We start from the raw sequence: 17,950 nt of genomic DNA, 5'->3' as shown, positions 1-17,950 counted from the left end.
GAGATCAACACATTCTTTAAAACAGCATCGATACAGAGCATGAACTGCTCAGTCATTTATAGTGATTATATCATGAAATCATTTATGAAGGCTCAGAGCACTATACAAAGCATTTCCACAGATTCTTTAAGTGTTTTTCCCCACAGGTCTTTGAGCGTGAGGCCAGCCGTGGCTATGGACCGCTCTGCTGTCTCTGCTCTGGTGAAGGATCTGAGTCTGAACGAGTCTTTGCTGCAGGACCTGGACCGCTACTACGAGACTGGCTGTGACCGGGTCAGCCAACAAACACTGTTATTAACACACCTGCAGTCAGATTCACAAAGACAGACCTCAGCTGTGCTTTAGATCAGACAAATATTCACACATTCAGATATATCTGCTGAAAATGAGTTTCAACTACAAGTTGAAACAACTTGTAACAAGTTCTGTTTAAATAAGACTTTGACAAAACTGGGTATGAAAATCAATTTAATATCACGGTTGTATTTTAAACAAAGAGGAACATCTGCTTCATCTGTGAAATCAAATAAATTTTTTTGTGACTCTGAGATTAGCTTATTATGTTTGTAACTCCTGATTTTCTTCAGCCTTCGTGTAACTCTCTGAAGTAAAACTAATTAATGATGATCCTGAAGCAGTAGTATCTGCTTTCCTTTCGTTAAAGATGCTCCAGTGTGTCCTCTGCTAAAGGAAGCATAAAAGCACCTTTCCTTACTCTTTAAAGAAGTCAGACAGCTCTTATTACAGCTGCCATGCAGATACTTCAGGGTCGTTTCATTCCATTAGAAACCTTCCTTAAACTAACTTGACTACTTGACCTCAGTTCCAAAATTTAGGAAACATGGATGTTAGACAGGGAATGTTGGCAGATAGCAGGAAACAGGTAAGAGGAGCAGACAGGGGGTAATACAGGTGGAGGCAGGCAGGCAGAAAACTCCGCCCTGCGCACCAACACAGAAACCAAGAGTTAAAAAAACAATATCATAAAATCTGAAACTCATCATGAGATAAACAAAGTCAAAACAGGACTCCAAACCCAGAGACGTCAACAAAGGGTTAATATAGTAAATTTAAGGCGGGTGAGACTCTTTTTGCTCCCCTTAACTTTAAAAAATGAGATGGTGATTAATTTGGACCGTCGAGTGTAACTGGAGCGGTGTGATGATTGTCTTGGAATAACGAGGAATATCAGCTCGTGTGCCAGGGAACAGATTGGTGAGAATTCAGCTGAACGGATTTTCCTCTCTGACTGACACCCCAGCTGTCACTGCCGCAGCTCCAACACTGATAATTACTTCTCAAATGAGAATGCAGCCACTTCATGTGTATTCATGGCACTGGTCTCAGCTACAAGTAAAGTGCACTCTGCTCGTGTGCAGTTCAGTGGAATCACGGAAATTTGACGTGTTTTTGTTTGGTTCACTTGTTCCTCAGGATGCCGTTCCACTGCAGGCCTTCATCACCCAGGCAGACGCTGAGATAGTTGGGATAGTCATCATCAGGGACGAGCAGGTACTAGAAGTCTGGTTTATTAGTAAAAGTGTGAAGTGTTTGACCATTTAAACCCCCATTCTGCCTTAAAGGTGCAAAAAAACTTCTAATAAAAGGTAAATGGAGATGCCAGCGAGCTGTTTTGAACACTAGCCTGGCTATTCACTTCTTTTCTGACTAAAGAGGTGCGCTTTATATGAAGTCTGGAAATTTTTTTTCCATTAGGAATTGTGCTTCATGTTCTTTTTTATGCTCCATCAATCTGCTTTTATTTGTTTTTATTTATTATTTGCCAATGTCCACAATGGCCAATTAGGACACATTGTGGACATGGGATACTTGCAAAAAAAGCAAACCTTCAACAACAACAGTAAAAACAGTTAAACAATTTAAATAATTAAGAAAATATTCTATTAAATAAAATAATAATTTGAAATAAAACAATAAATAAAAAGACAATGTACAAATAAAATTAATTAAAGTTATATTAATAGCTTTAAATAATTCTTAATAATGTACCTATTATGTGACATGGCATACCAATACTTTATCATGGTGTAATAACACAGTAATAGGCAACAAAGGCAAAAGAACTGCAATAAGCAAAATGTACAACATAAAAGAAGAAAAACGTAAAATATTACTCCTGAAATTTGTTCCTCTGTCGTCAAGCTCACATGAATCTGTGTCTTTGTCAGGACATCGAGTACATCCGTGCTCACTACAACATCGAGAGCTTCATCTACTTCAGCCACCATGGCTACGATGAGCACGCTCAGATACTCCACTTCGTCCTCAAAACCACCGTCCAACACTTCTCCAAGAACTTCTTTAAGGAGGTTCTTCGGCTGGCTCGCAAATCCTGCCTGTACTTCCGAATTTACCCCTCCTACCACAGCCAGGAGGTGAGTGCACGGGGCTTCCAGGTCCTCGCTTAGCCCTTAACCACTGGGCCACTTCCAGCTGGGGTGCAAGGCTGCTCTGACACATGTTTTCATTAGTGTAACAGACTAACGAGCGCACGCTGTAAAAAGTGCTTAAAAAAAAAAAAAGATACATCCATTTAAAACAGATCATGTGACTATAAAACCCCAGTCTAGGTAGCAAGATAGTGCATGCACAGGTAGTCAGTAAAGGCACACAATCAGTCTAGATGAGGGGTGTCAAACATAAGGCCCAGAGGCCAGATTTGGCCTGGGAATCCGGCCCACAGGTTGGCTTTGGAAAAGGAGTGCATATAGATTTTTAGGTTTTAACCGTATTTTCATAAGCCAGCTTTTGAAGACCACCTCCCCAGTGTCATTCATACTCTGCACAGGAAAGTTCCTGTTTTTCCAGTAAATGCTAAGGAAATGTCTGGGGGTTTTTTTTTACAGTAAGTCCACAGTAACAAAAAACAAAAGAAAGATGCAACATTTTGTGTAAATTAATGAAAACTTTACACTTTGAACTTCTAGAATTTTTTCTCAATTTTGGACATTTACCATGTATTTCACAGGTTCAACCCATTTAAGATCAAAGTAGGCTGTATGTGACCCACGCAACATGTCCTCATCCCATCACGTAACAAATCGTCGGTATGTTACGAGTTCAGAGGCATGAGAGCCCTTTGGAATGAACTACACATGTAAATGTGTTTTACGTTCTGATCATGAATCACTTTGGAAAACACTATCTGATAGGATTAGGGTTATGGTTAGGGTTAAGGGTAAGGTTAGGAATGGAATGGATGGCTGGAGCCTCTGCTCTAAGCTTATGTTACCGTCACGAGCGGCATTCTGTTGGATTCAATTGAGAATCGACTCATAAGGACACGGAAGAGAACAAATCGTCTGTATGTTACGCGTTGGGAATGAGAATACTCTGGACCCACAATGTAAAATGAGTTTGACATGCCTGATCTAGATTTATTATCAGCAATGTGTAGAAGTCTACCAAGACCTGTGGTGTTATATATAACCTATAGAGTTTAAAAATGGTGCAAATGTACAGTAGGACATAATCATTGGCTGAATGCTCTCTGATGTTAATGGATTTACAAAACATTTCCCTTCTTGTTTTTATGACAGGTGGTCTAATAAATTTGCTAAGCATTGTAATTCAGTTTGCATTAGTTCTGTGTTGGATTATCACTGATTACTTTGACTTAAGTCACAGAAACCCTGAATAAAGGCAGAGTTAGAATAGATCATCCCTCCAGCAGGAAGGGAAAATAAGCTGTTGAAAGCCAGGAGAAACAATTTTTTCACAACCCGGTAAAAACATAAATAAAACCAAATGTTTTTATATTGAGTTTTATTCATTTAATGATTTCCTGTAATTCAGCAAACTTTTATTTATGGAGAGAGCAGGTTGGATATGGGATTGTGCTCCGTGGCCGTCTAACTTCATCAGAGAGACGGGTTTGTGGTTGTGTTGCGCCTGTCAGCAGGTCATTTTTTACAGCAGGCTGCCGGTCCCTGAGGTCGGGGCAGCAGGTGTCGACAGCGCTGCCAGCTCAACCTCTCCACGCCATAATAAGACATTTCCTCAACATGTAGAGACCTCCACTTCCTTTGCTAATTACCTTCCACAAACAAGCACCAGATTGGGTGATCGTGATGTGAAAATGGAGTAATGGCAGAAGATAAGCAGAGAATTAGCTGTGCTCAGGCAGTGTGTGTCAGTGGTGCTTGCATCATCTAACTCTTCACCCGAGCTCGTTATCACCACGTAGCTTTCCAGTTGCCCTCCCCCCCCAAAGCCCCAAACTGATTGCTGTTTAACCTCCGATGGGATTTTCTCTTTCTGTGCTCACTGACTCCGTGCCCTCTTTCTCTGCACTCAGAATTCCTGCGTCCACCATCTGCATTATCTCCTCAACTGCGCCGTCCCCGTCTGCCCACGACGCCAGATCATCTACCCGCTGGAGGAGCTTGGCATCAACGCCCCGTCTAGGCGGCTCACAGAGGACCAGGTGGGCACAGCAGCAGCAGGCTGACAGGAAGCCTCCTGCCAGGGAGTTTAGATGGGAGGGAGCACAGCAGGGTGCGCATGTGGCCACCAGGCGGTGCTGTTTCAAAAGAGTTCATACAAACTGTAGGTATGCAGGAGAAACTCACTGCTGGAGGTTGAAGTGCACAGTTTGATGGAATGAACGTTCATGTTTTAGAGATGCTTCTGAGCAGCTTTTTTCCCCACACCTACAACAGTTTATCACATTCACTTTGAAACAAATGTTTTTAAACTACTCTACTGAGGATTAACTACAAAAGTCCTCCCACATTCATGTGCAAAAAAGCATGATGGACTAATCAGCACACAGTGTTTGGCTCAGAAGATGAGATTTAGTCTTTTAACTTTTAGGAAAATCCTTTGAGGATTTAACTGTCTCAGGCCTAAAGCTGTGTACACAAAACAACCAAGGCTTCTCAGGTAAAACCTCACAAACACATCCAAACTGTTAAACCTCCACTCAAAATAACAGATGATCATTCAGATAACACCTAGAACCAGTGAAGATTACAGCATTTGTTGCACCATTCAAAAAAATGTAGTGTGTATTTCCAGTTGCGCTCCAGTTTTACAAACTGATGAGATTAAATGAAATATCAGGATACAGTAAAGACCTGAGATTGTGGCTGCAGTCGTTCTTCCTACTTCTTTGTCCTAATTCCCTCATTCAGATATGAAACAAACAGCATTCAGCCCCACTGTGACCCTGAACTGGATAAGTGGAAGGAACATATACTTACATTTGCTTGTATTGAATAGCTCATAAGACTTTATAAGTGGTCAGTTCCACATTCCCCCAACATGGTTATAAGAAGCATGAATCAAGTAAATGTTATGTTGTTGTTATAGAAATGTGGAATGAGGTCATTTCTTTTGTTTCTTGTCATTGTGATTCCATGTAAACAAATATGCCGTGTCACAGATTGCCCTTTCGATTACTTCACTGCCTCTCAGTGTTTCCATCCATTGCTAGAATCAAACTCAGACACCCTCCGAACCGGCATATATTGATTAATTTACATCAGAGAACCGTTTAAGATCGGACTTCTGTGTTGTAGTTTTCCTCCAATTCTATCTTTGTGGTTCGCTTTTTTGTGTTTTAGTGTTTGAGAATGTGTTTAGAGTATTTTAGGGAAGGACAGATTGTGTCTGACTCAGTGCAAAGGGTTTAAGGTTTTGTTGAATGAATGACACATTCTGCCGAGGACATCGGTGATTTGGGTCCGAGAATGGCACTAAGGTTTTTGGTATGTTCATTGTTCCAGCATCTTCTGTGGCTTCAGTCTTATAGTCTCAGTCTTCTGTCTGTTCATGTAATCCCAGACTGACTCCATGATGTTGAGACCATGCCCCTGAGGGGAGTCAGACCATCTGTCGCAGGTCTGTTCTTGTAACTAAACATACAAATGAAAGGAAAACCAGCACAGAGTGTTTCAGGCAGGTGTCGGGCCATCACTTTCCTTCAGATCAGCTTTGATGCTTTTTGAAGAGTGATACTCACCTGTATCTGTGTCAGCTCAGCACTGATGATAATAAAAAGCTGAGATTAATTATTTGAAAGTGAGAGAAAACACCAGCATTATCTTCCACGTGCAGTGTATGCTGAGCTGTCACCTGCTGCCTGATTTCCACTATAAGTTGATTCAGTAAAGGGAAAAAGTGCAACAGAATAAAGAAAATGAAATGTGAAAGTTTGAGGATCAGTCACTTCAAAATGAAACTAACAGCCTGGGTTTTAGTACCTTGGTTTGTCGCTCTGTTTAAGGCATATTTTTTTCTGTAAATATGAAGTGCCGCTTCTTAAGATGACTTCAGTAAAAGGTGGAGAAAAGCAGTGAAAGTAGCCTGTGTGAATAATGGCATGGTTTCAGCTGTCAGCCACGTTTGGGGCTTAAAGCCTGGCTGATTGATTTTAACATCCACTTCAAATATTTACCCCATGTTCAGCAGCGCTCTTTCCACCTGAGGCGTCACCATGTACACTAACATGTTCATTTCACTCCATCACCCCCCTCCCCCCACCCCCATGCCAGTCATGATTTCCACGCTGCCATACTGATAACAGCTTCGCCTCCGAGATCTTTGTCCCAGCCTCCTCCCGATGTCGGCCCCGGGATGATTAATCAAATTTAAAGCACCTGTTCCCTCTCTGTCAATACGGGATCATGTTACGCAGTGCCGTGGTCATTGTGTGCGGCAAAGGTGAGGCACCTCCAGCGCGATAAGAGCGGCTGCACCTGCTCCACCTCACATGCAGATGAGACGGGAGCTTTGTTCATCTGATTACCTCATCTGGTTAATTCCTGCAGTATTCAGATGGATGCATCTAGGCATTTAATTTTGCCTGTATATGATAACACATGAGGGGTTTTTACATATAAAGTAAAGCTCAGTTTCAATAAATGTTGACCTGCAGCAGCTGCGTGAGACATCGGCTTAAAAATCACTGTTTGTCTGATCTATTTTAAAAGTTAATAGAACAGACAAACTTGATATACATGCAAACAATAATATGAGAAGTTTTTTTTTCTTCAGGGTAAAGGCAGAAAACGGTCATGACATGATCTTATCTTCAAAATTAGGGTGCACATGATACTGGCAAGTCAGTGTCATCACCAAAAAGCTGTCAGACTTATCAGAGCCAGTGTGCTGCTCATTTCATATTCATTTACATATTCAAACAGGATGTCTGAATATGTAAGTGATACTTTTTCTTAATCATCTTTCAGGTAATAAAACTTGCTTAAATTAGCTTTAGACAACTTCTCAGGAGTAGTATGTGGGAAATTGTTGGACCCATGTTGGTTTTTTTGAGTGACCGTATTTGGACCAGAGGGTGGAGTTCTAAGTCATCATCTAATTCTGACAAACTTGTTATCAGTCTGCATTCATAAACTACAGTGATGTTAACACACAAACACACACCTGTCTGATAATTAGTCCAAAATAGCAAACCTATAAAATACTGAAGTTTCACTCAGCAAAATAAGCACAGGCTCAGTTTGCATTGCACAGTGAGTCATCACATAATATAATATAATCAGTCATAGCAGCTAGTACCATAGTACCTCCATACGCATAACTTCAGTATCCAGTTATGAAAAACCTCCCGCTGTGAAGTTTTTATGCATAAAACTATCCAAAAAACTCTTTTTGCACCAGTTTTTCAACATGCTTTTTTAATACTGGTAAGTCAGTTTAAGCCAGATGTCTGGGCATCGACTTACTTTGGAGCCTGCCTCTTGTGGACGTTAGTGGAACTGCAGATTATTGCATGAAATTAATTTTGTTTTTCAGCATCAGTGGTTGCTGCATGATTTAACCCAGTATTACCTGCAGCAACCACACAATATACATAACATATTGACTCTAAGGCTACTTTATCTCCAGTCAAGCAAAAAAATAATACTGAGCCTGTGCATTCAAAATTAAAGTAAAGACATATTGACTTTTACTGCTTACATAAGTTCCTGAGATGAAACCCTGTTTCCAACATGTTGTACAAAGACCAAATGAAAAAAATTTAAAAATACAGTTACACCCATCTATTTTGGAGCACATTTTTAAGGTTTTAACTCTCTGTACAAAAACATTCAAATAACATGAAAGTGCACGCTCTCAGCTTTAATTCGAGGACCAAAATGTGGCATTAATTGTTTAGTAATCACAGACATTTTTATAAATAGTCTGTACTCAGAGGCTCATGCAGCTGGAATAATTGCAGAATGTGGTTTTGCATTGTATTGCTAAAATTAAAATTACCCGGAGGGCTGCATACACATGGTTTAGCTTCTGTGGGATAGTTTTCATTCACAATCATGTTACTAATTAACTTAATTAGTTGTTCCATTAAGTGTTTTTAAGCATTACACACCTCTCAGCCTTTATTGAAACATGTTGCTTCAAAACAACAGCTCGGTATATACTAAATTACCAAACACAAGTCAAAGTCAAACCCGCAAAGTTTAATTTTTGTGACTTTTTGATGCTTCAAATTTTTATCATATAAAATAACCAAGGCTTCTTTTGTTTTCCTCCCACAGTCAAACCTGTGCCAAAACACCTCTGTGTATGTGACAGATGTCGGGCTCACATGCCCTCGTGGAAATTTATTTGAATATCACACAAAGGTTAATTCCACCCATGGCCCCCCCCCCACACACTTTTTTTTCTTTGACTTTTTTTTTTTTTTGCTCAGTGTTGTTTTCATCCAACAAGGTGCATTGTGGAGCCAATCTGCCTAATTACAGAAAATGAAGGCGACATTAGCTGCCTCAGATCACAGTGAGAGGAGGTGAGAGAGACGATTGGCCTTGGAGAATTGGGAAATTGGAACGGCGTGTTCGACCAATTCCTGCGGGACGCTTTTGTGATTGTCGGAGAAAAGGGTTCCTTAACTCTCAGGTCACACATTTGATCCCATCCCATCCCTGCGGGCTTTCCGTGTTGGCTAAAATTAAATGTGCTTTGCACGAAATGTTATTCATGCTATTTGTAATTATACGCTTATGCAGGGAGGCAGGACTCTGCATATTTTGGCAGATTGCGTGTCAGCTCATTGAAATTCTTCTTCCATTGAAAAAGACGTATAAAAAGTTCATATGCTGTTGGAAATTTGCAGCATTTAATGTAATTTCCTTTTTCCTTTTACGCAAGAAAATCCCTTTAAGTCAGCTGAACTCATTTGTGAAATGTTTGCTTTGAGCCGTTTCTGCTCAAACACTTGTGAACTTTTTTGAGAACCGGTGAAAAGCATGATTGATGGCGTGTCCATTAAGTTTCACCCAGCGCAGACGTTTCGGGCCTAAGATTCAGCACGAGTCGCGCTTGAATGTCACAGAGTATAAAGAGAAAAGCTGAAAGCTTGCAGGCTGATGAGGCGCCCTGATGAAATCTGCTGAGCTGTGAATGGGAGAAATTGGACAGGTCATTATGTAATGATAAGTACATTTGCTGCATTTATTTAATTTCCAGAAAATGGTGTCAGTCGTTCTGGGAGTGATGTGTCGCCTCCAGATGGGGGTAAACGTGACAGACCGTCTCCTCTCTTTGTTTCTCCTAGGCGCCGTTTGCTCTCAGCCTCGTCAGCAGAAAGTTGACCATGGAGCCAAAGGTCACCATTAATACCCGGATTGTGCTGGTGGGAGCTTCGGACACAGGTTTAGCTTTCCTCGAGGTGCTTTGTTCCTGGTGAGTCTGCCTCTGAACTAACTCCAGGATTGATTGCGGCTGTACTTTCTAAATTTGTGGCAGGAGTGACAGCGTTTTCCCTGTTTCACTCTGATCCGATTAGCTGTTTGGTGTCCCGGGGCAAAAATTTGCTCAAGCCCTTATTAAGCCTCTCGCAGAAACCTCTCACCATCTGTGCATTGTGTATGTACCTTGTCATCTCCAAGTCCCCATCAAGCACAGAGCACACAGCTCTGCTGCACACGGCACACAGCTTCATTAGCTGCTCAGAATCTCACCTATACACTCAAAGTGCTCCCAAGAGTTTCTGTCTGTCAGGTAGTTTGTGGTGAACAGGCGGATGTAAATGTGCCACGTACAAGTGTAACCAAAGCCCGATGTATACAATATTGTTCCTTTGTGCCATAGAGTGCCACTGTTGCCACCAACATGTGACATAATCCTTCATGAATCATTATAGTTATATTCAATCTGACCACACACGCCAGCCTGTTGCCCCAAATACTCACAGGATCAAATATGGATTAATCCACCTCTAAAAGTAGTTCCTGATAAATTTATCATGTTTACTCATGTTTAATAAAAATTGATTGAACTTTTAAAGTTGCTCTTATGGCATTGATTAAACTGCTAAAATTAATTTGTGTTTAAGGTTACATATTCAGAATAGGTCGCAGTGGATGTGTCCATATATGTCTAATAATGAAAGTCTGTGTAAATGGCACTCAGAATCATCAAGTGGCGAAACCTGTAGTACAAACACTTAAACATGCACCTCATGTTTCTGAATCAGTAACTGTCTGCAGACAATGATGTCTGCTATAAGCACAAACAGGTCACACTGCATGTGGCAAAGAAGAAGAACACGGTGATGATGCAGGTGCTGTAATAGAGATCTGGCAGATGTTATAATGAAACGTTTTCAGGCAATCTTGGTTAAAATACGGGCTGATGCGTCCGAGTAGCCCAGAGCCTCTCACTCGAGCTTCTTTCATTTCTTTATCGCCTTTCATGCCAGGAATCCAAACCTCTGGAAATGTCACTTGACTCCAGCTCGGGCGTCTTCTGTTTGCCTCTGTCCTCGCTCTCTGAGATTAACTGCTCCAGCAAATAATAAGAAGCAGAGGGCTGCTGATTCAGAGCCAGCTGATAGCTGCCAGGCAACCAGGGTTGTTGTTTTGAGAGAGCGAGATCTCTCAGCACTCATAGAGCCGGTGAGGCTGGCACGACGGCGGTGCCGGGGCAGGCGCACGCAGCTGTCTGAGGCCTGGCATTCAGCGGGGCCAGAGCCGGCCCCCTTTAATTAGCCACTCCACTGTTTCCCCTGTCAGGATCTGCTGCAGCGATCTGTGTTTGCTGTCACTAATGAGTTGACTAATGAGGCAGTTAGTGTCTACTGGACTAATGGTGAGGCGGCAACGCATTTAGAGGGTGAAAGATGGGTCAGTTTCGGCCCGCGAGGGGCCCCCCTTATCAGCCCTGCCCAAATGTCCACCCGCCTCCACACCAACACAGATTTCCTTGTGCTCATTGAGTCCAGCCCCCCCCCGACTCCATTACTGGCTGGGACGGGGTCAGGCAGATAAAGAGCTCTGCGGCAGCTCAGCCCTCTGCTCACCGCGGTCAGACTGCAGGGTCACCACGGCTGTCTGTCACCGGCAGATAACAGAGCAAATCCAGAGCTGCTGATTTTGTCGCATCCAGACGCCAGTAATGGGCCATAATGCCTCAGCGCTGCAACAAAAATCCATCTTCTGGCACGGATTGACAAGAAAGTTTTACTGTGGTCGCTGTCAGATTGTTGCTGTGTTATTGTGTTGTTGTTATTATTCGCATGTTCATGTCAGAAAGCAACGCTTAAACCAATGCTGACACAAAGCACGGAGGCATTTTTATCTGATCCAGCTATAAATATTGTTTGCTGGGAAATGTGTTTATTATGCTAATATCTACAGGTCAGTAATGTAGAACTTTTAAAGGACCGAAAAGTTATTTTAGGTGGAGGTCCTTACGCCTGCCCACTGAAAATTCATCAAATCATTTATATTTTTACCTTTTTGTTTCTTTGTTTTTTTTCTTCAGTAGCTGGAAGGTCTCTCAGCTTGCTAGTTATCACATTCCAAATTACAGTTATAGCAGTAACGTTAACACCTCAATAACACAAGGATTTTTTTATATGCCTAAATGCTTCCTAGCCTAACATTCACATTTTAATCAACATGTCAGGACTAACTCATAGTTCAGTATCTTTGGCATGCAAACAGGAGCAGCCAGGGATCAAACCACCAACCTTCTGATTTGTAGATGACCTCTTCTACTTTATCATACTATTACCTGCTCGTTAGTGTAAGTAATGTGGTGTCCACGAAGAAAAGGATCAGTAATAATGTGAGGACCAGAAAGTCAGTGATGGGCAAAATAATCACTGCCAGTGTGAAGTGGGCAGATATCGAGAGCCTGAAAAATGTAAATGAAAGTGATGGACGCTATTAATCGACATATGACAAGGTGGTAAATACATTAGAGTTTTAGTGAGCTGGAGGTTGAACGTCTGCTAGCAGCTAACTGCCAGTGACAGAGCAACTTGCCGGTCTTGTGTAGATGCTGATTCATAAAAACTGGGATTTCTCTTATTTCGCTCATTTTTTCACCCCCATAGGTTGGCATTTGAGTACCACCCACTAAGATGGAGCAGCAAAGTTTATGACTAATACTGCAGTCAGCCTCCAGGTGTGATCTGAGACCAGCTTTACAAAATGTGCAGTATAATGAGTCATTTAATGAAAGCATTATTTAAAAACCAGCAACTTTTGGCTTACGTCAAAGTGCTAAGCAGATTTTCATTCAGCTGACCAGGTGGTGTCTTTGGAATCAGCTTCTCTTTATTATCTCCGTGGAGCTGTGGTGCAGGATATTTAATAGTACCTGTAATATTTTACAGGTAAAATAAGTACCCAGGAATGTCTGTTTTTGGTTATTTGGCTGTAGTTCTAGTCCTGTAACAATCCTGTATACCAGATATAACCTTAAAGTACCTCTTCAATATGAGGAACCAAGCACAGCCATCCTGTGTTTACCACATGCCTCACTGCATGTATCTACTGCTATAACTGCTCACTAATATGAAACAACAGCCTTCCCATGTACAATCGGTTTAGCAGCATTTTGGTGTCTGGTGTTGTCGATGTGCGTCGGTGGGCGTTAATTTAGCAGGAAGCAAAGATAAGAACAGAGCAGGAGGTGATCAGAGTGTCAGGGTGATAAGGCTGGACGCTGCGAGGTACACACACACACTTTGCTATTCACTGAGCGTAGGAGCTGGAACTGCTGTTATCAGCTGTGTAATGTCCTGTAGGCCACAACAAAGGAGGCCATTTGCATCACAAGAGATGGTTTATACTGTCAACAGTAAACTCACAAGAGCTTGGACGGCTCCGGTTTTTCATGCTCAGGAACCACAAATGCATCAACGGGCTGGAGAATGTGCACCTGAGAAGGTTTAGACTTTGGAAACATGCCTACGTTGGTAAACTGAGGGATTTTAAAAGGTTTATGTTTTATGTAAAAGCACCATAATATCTCAACAGTGTACTGAATTTTGGATTAAATCTAAGCTCCTGACCTGCTTTTTTAGCCAAGAATACATAACCCCGTGTAATTTCCATTTGTCAGTCTCTACAAAGGGATACCTGTCAGCAAACTGAGGATTAAAAAAAAAAACCAAAACAAAAACCAAACCAGACAGTGTGACAGCGGTATAAATAACCTGCAAGTACTTTCAGATCTGTTATAGTTTTTCTATTTTGAACTTGTTTTCTCATTTGGATCATGGTGTCAGGAGTCGGCTTTAAATCAAGCTCAAGTGTATTAAAAACGCAGTGTCCACAGTAAATGAGCTGCTAAAGGTGCAGGATGGGGTATCATGACAACGTTTCAATGCACCGCCGTTTCAGTTCATAAAACCATTCTGCTATGTTTGTGTTCTCAGGTTAAAGGTGGATAACAGTCTGCTGTTTGTGCAACAGTTCAGACGCAGGCAACATTTTTCAGTCTAATATTGGCGTTGCAGTTTCTGTGTCTGCATACATATTTAAATAACCGATTAAAAACCTCGACCCATTATACAACATCCCAGTTTCAGTGTTACTTAAGTTTAGTTATAGTTTAGTTATTGTTAAATCAGTGTTAAGCAGTTTTGTTACACTTAGATAGCACAGAGGATACTTAAATTTGACAAAGGTATACAAGAGGTGTGCTACAAGGTGTCTTTAGCTGTTTGTGTATCCACAAGTGAATGTCGGGAACATCTGTCAGTCAGTGGTGACACACCCACACAGACCTGAGAAGAAGACTGATTAGCCTGAGTAAGCAAAATATGGAAAGGTTGTTATTCCTCAGGTGTTCAAGACATTTAAACATTACGATAAAGGTAGCTTTGACCGCTGTAAACTAACTTTGTTATTTTCCTTGCCAAGGAGCTGTAATGTTCTTGATTATTCATACATATGCAAATTTTCTGGATAAATAATGTCGAAAGAGTAGAGAAAAAATAAAAAAGCTTCTCTTTTGTCAAAAGTAAACATGTTAATAGACATATGCTCATAGCTCAGTATGCAATACTCAGTACTTGCTGCTATTGTTATCCAACCACTGCACTTCCATTTTGCTGCTACTCGGCATCTAAAATGTCATCTGTGTCATTGTATCCTTGAATTTCCAAACTGTGGGACCAATAAAGGCTTTGTTGTCTTATCTATGAGTCTTTACCTGGCCTTATATTCCCTTAACACAAAATCATCACTATATCAACTGAGTTATGACTTTTATTAAATATTGTCATATATATATATATATATATATATATATATATATATATATATATATATATATATATATATATATATATATATATATATATATATATATATATGTATGTATGTATATATATGTATGTATGTATGTATGTATGTATATATATATATATGTATATGTGTGTATATGTATATGTATGTATGTGTATATATGTGTATATATGTATATATATACATATGTGTGTATATATATACATATGTATATATATATACATATGTGTATATATATACATATACGTATATATATATATATATATATATGTGTGTATATATATATATATATACATATACGTATATATATATATATACATATACGTATATATATATATATATATATATATACATATATACATATACATATATACACATATATACACATATATACATAAATACATACATGTGAGAGAGAGAGAGACAGATGTTTTTGCTTGCATTTCACATAAAATATAACAGGAGAAAATTGAGAAAGGCATTCATTTTTTTCTATAAAATACATAAATGTGACAAAACAGTGCAAAATATAAGACCGTAATAACTGGGCAGCATGCTGCCTGCTGTTCAGTCTGGCCAAACCACCTTCTCTACATTACAAGCAGTGCTCACTGTGGCCGACGAGCCAGGAAAGAATATTCTGGAGAGAATGCTTCTCCGCATGCATCCTCCACTGCCTGCACGCGTGGAGACAAGGGTCACACCCCTCCATAGCCATGCAGAATAAAGAATAATAAATCGTGGCTGGCCGATGAATCAATTGTGAACCAGAGCAGCCTAGAGGAAAATCACGTTTTCCCAGTGTCTCCACTGTCCTCTGTTTTCCTTTAAAACAGCAGAAATCATGCTTTTATACCTCTTTAATGTTCTAATATCTAAGTGAGGCATTCAAAAGCTAGTGATTAAATACCATCAGATGGGGGTAAATAAAGTCCCAATGACTGAAATAAACAGTATAAAAAACACAAACAGTATAAAAATGTACAAAGTGTTATCTAGAATTTCCAGTTTCACACACTTAAAGTAGGAACATGAGTTTTATGTTTCAGTGATTGCATTTCCAAAAGCTGTGAAGTCCTTCCCAGCGTCCTCCTCTCACTGTGTGTTCAAAGCATTATGTGGAACAGCACTCATGCTTTTCGCTGCTGTTTGTTCTCTCACAGCCCTCACCTGAGGTTCAACAACCTGACCCTCATTTCAACACACGGTTTCCCCGGCGACTATAACCACGAGGACGCTGGATTTCTGTCCACAAGGTGAGTGAGCAGAACAACATGCACATGAAAATGGAAAACCTTGTCGCGCCATCTCACATTCCCAAACATGTTGGATATATATCGACATACCATCAGACAGCTGGAAAAACACCAGAGTGTGTGATTATTTTAAGTGTAATTAAACTCAGTTAAAAACAGTGTTTTAGAAGGAAAAATGTAAACGCAACATGACATTATTATTATTTCAGAATATTATGAAAGAAACTTTAAAAGCAGTGCTATTTGCCACTGTGTGAGGCAACCTCTTTCACATTAATGAATCAGACACATTTGCAGATTCTTGTACACGTTTCCACAAACATTAAGAACATTTGTACACATTTTTTTTTTAAATTGAGCCGAATTCTGTGCCGGAGACCGGCCAACAAACGATGACAGACACTGACATTGTCAGTGCATATTAGAAATACAGATTTCTAACTGAAAGTGCATCATCAGCATTGTGGAGGCTTGTATTAGAAAATTAGCATTAATAAAATTCTTCTAGTTTAAGTTTCTTCTTCTCGTCTTCATGCAGTCATGCCTACAGCAGCAGAGACTTGGCCCAGATCCCAGTGCGTTCCTTCATCAGTGTGGTGACGGGGAAGTTGGTGGGCATCAGAAGGAAGTCCAAATACGTCCTTTTGTCCAGTGGGGAGAAGGTGCCCTACGACCACCTCATCCTCTGTACTGGCCTGCAGTATCGGGTGAGATGATTGGTACTTGTAATTTGAGTTGTAAAAAGTCTTCCCTCTGACAGCAGAGCTGTTACTGCAGTGTAAACATGGTGAAAAATATTTCCGGCTTATGTGTGCTGTTTGGTTAGAGAAAATAGCTGAAAAACATCTCATTACAACGCAGTCACATCCACCTGCACCACCCCCACTACACACTAAATAATAACCATGAATCAGAATGATCAACTTTTTTTTTAAATTCAACAAAAATTGAAGCATGAGCTTTAGAGAAGTGTTTTTAATCATAGAACAGTTGTATTTAACTGCATTAGATAGCAGAGATGTCCCTAATAAAGTGCTCAATGAGTGTTTAAGTAGTTTTTTGTTTGCATAAGCATCAGCAGGATTCAAAGACTACACTGAGTTACAAACAACAACAACTTAATATGACGTCCTCGTGTCACCGATGTTCCTTTGGCATTATAATTTAGTTCTAACTTTAAGAGGAGAAAAAAGCTATTTACATCTCTTTAAAGCTGACACAGAGGATACAGCTGCAGCACTCAGACAGGCAACAACAAAATGTTTGTTTCTGACCTGAGGCTAAGAAATGGGCAGGAAAAAGACACAGGAATTAAAACCATAGACAACACACAAGAAAAAGCCAACTGTCAAAGTAAAACAAGAAACATACAAAAGACAGAATAAACAGGGAAAGTTTAACCGATAAGGTACATTCATGAGAGAGGGGAGAGAACAGACTGGGGAGATTAATACAACAACGGAATGAAAAACAAGGACCAGAACTCAATAATTAAATTTAAAGCTCACAAAAACTAAAACACGTTGTCAGCATGAGAAATCAAAAACAACAATCAAAACAGTGATCCAAATCAATAAATATAAAAGAACCAAAGCTCACGAACATCCCCACACCCTCGGACCACGACAGCAGGTCTGTCACACTGTCTTGTTATATGATTGTTGTCCGTGCTGAAGGACACTTTGTGCATAATGGTGACGCACAGCATTCCTTTCATGATGTCTCCTTTTAACTGTTTGCTATTACACGACTGAAATGTGAGAAGTTAAAGAAATAAATTTAATTTGTTGTGTGTGTGTGTGTGTGTGTGTGTGTGTGTGTGTGTGTGTGTGTGTGTGTGTGTGTGTGTGTGTGTGTGTGTGTGTAGGTACCGTGTCCCACTGGTGTAGATGTGAGCCAGCCTGTCACAAACAGCCAGCTGCACTCCACTCACAGCAGATACACTGGGCCCGTGCCCTCCAACCTCTTCACCCTCAACGACCTCCACGACTGCATGGCTGCTCGCCGCTGGCTCTGTGCCAACTTTTTGGAGCTGGAGGGTAAATGGAAAGCCTCGCCTACACACACACACACACACACACACACAGAACACCTAAAATTAATCTGTAGTAGTATGTCATTACTCAGCCAGTCACTGCTGAAGTGCCCCGGTATAAT

The 17,950-nt window shown here is 40.6% G+C and overlaps 1 protein-coding gene across 2 annotated transcripts in view; it reads left to right on the top strand.

Moving 5' to 3' along the window:
• The window catches only part of cfap61 (cilia and flagella associated protein 61), a 40,574-nt gene that overhangs the window by 9,614 nt on the left and 13,010 nt on the right, over positions 1–17,950 (top strand). For both annotated transcript variants that reach the window (XM_039598969.1, XM_031751608.2), the window contains exons 11-18: positions 147–273; positions 1,435–1,512; positions 2,190–2,396; positions 4,319–4,447; positions 9,548–9,675; positions 15,701–15,793; positions 16,332–16,500; positions 17,661–17,832. In XM_039598969.1, coding sequence (XP_039454903.1) covers positions 147–273; positions 1,435–1,512; positions 2,190–2,396; positions 4,319–4,447; positions 9,548–9,675; positions 15,701–15,793; positions 16,332–16,500; positions 17,661–17,832 — 1,103 coding nt within the window. The remainder of the gene's footprint in view (positions 1–146; positions 274–1,434; positions 1,513–2,189; positions 2,397–4,318; positions 4,448–9,547; positions 9,676–15,700; positions 15,794–16,331; positions 16,501–17,660; positions 17,833–17,950) is intronic.

The sequence above is a fragment of the Oreochromis aureus genome, linkage group 15 (genome assembly GCF_013358895.1).
Source record: "Oreochromis aureus strain Israel breed Guangdong linkage group 15, ZZ_aureus, whole genome shotgun sequence".
Lineage (NCBI taxonomy): Eukaryota > Metazoa > Chordata > Actinopteri > Cichliformes > Cichlidae > Oreochromis > Oreochromis aureus.
The sequence above is the reverse complement of the archived record's forward strand: the minus strand, read 5'-3'. Positions and strand labels throughout refer to the sequence as shown.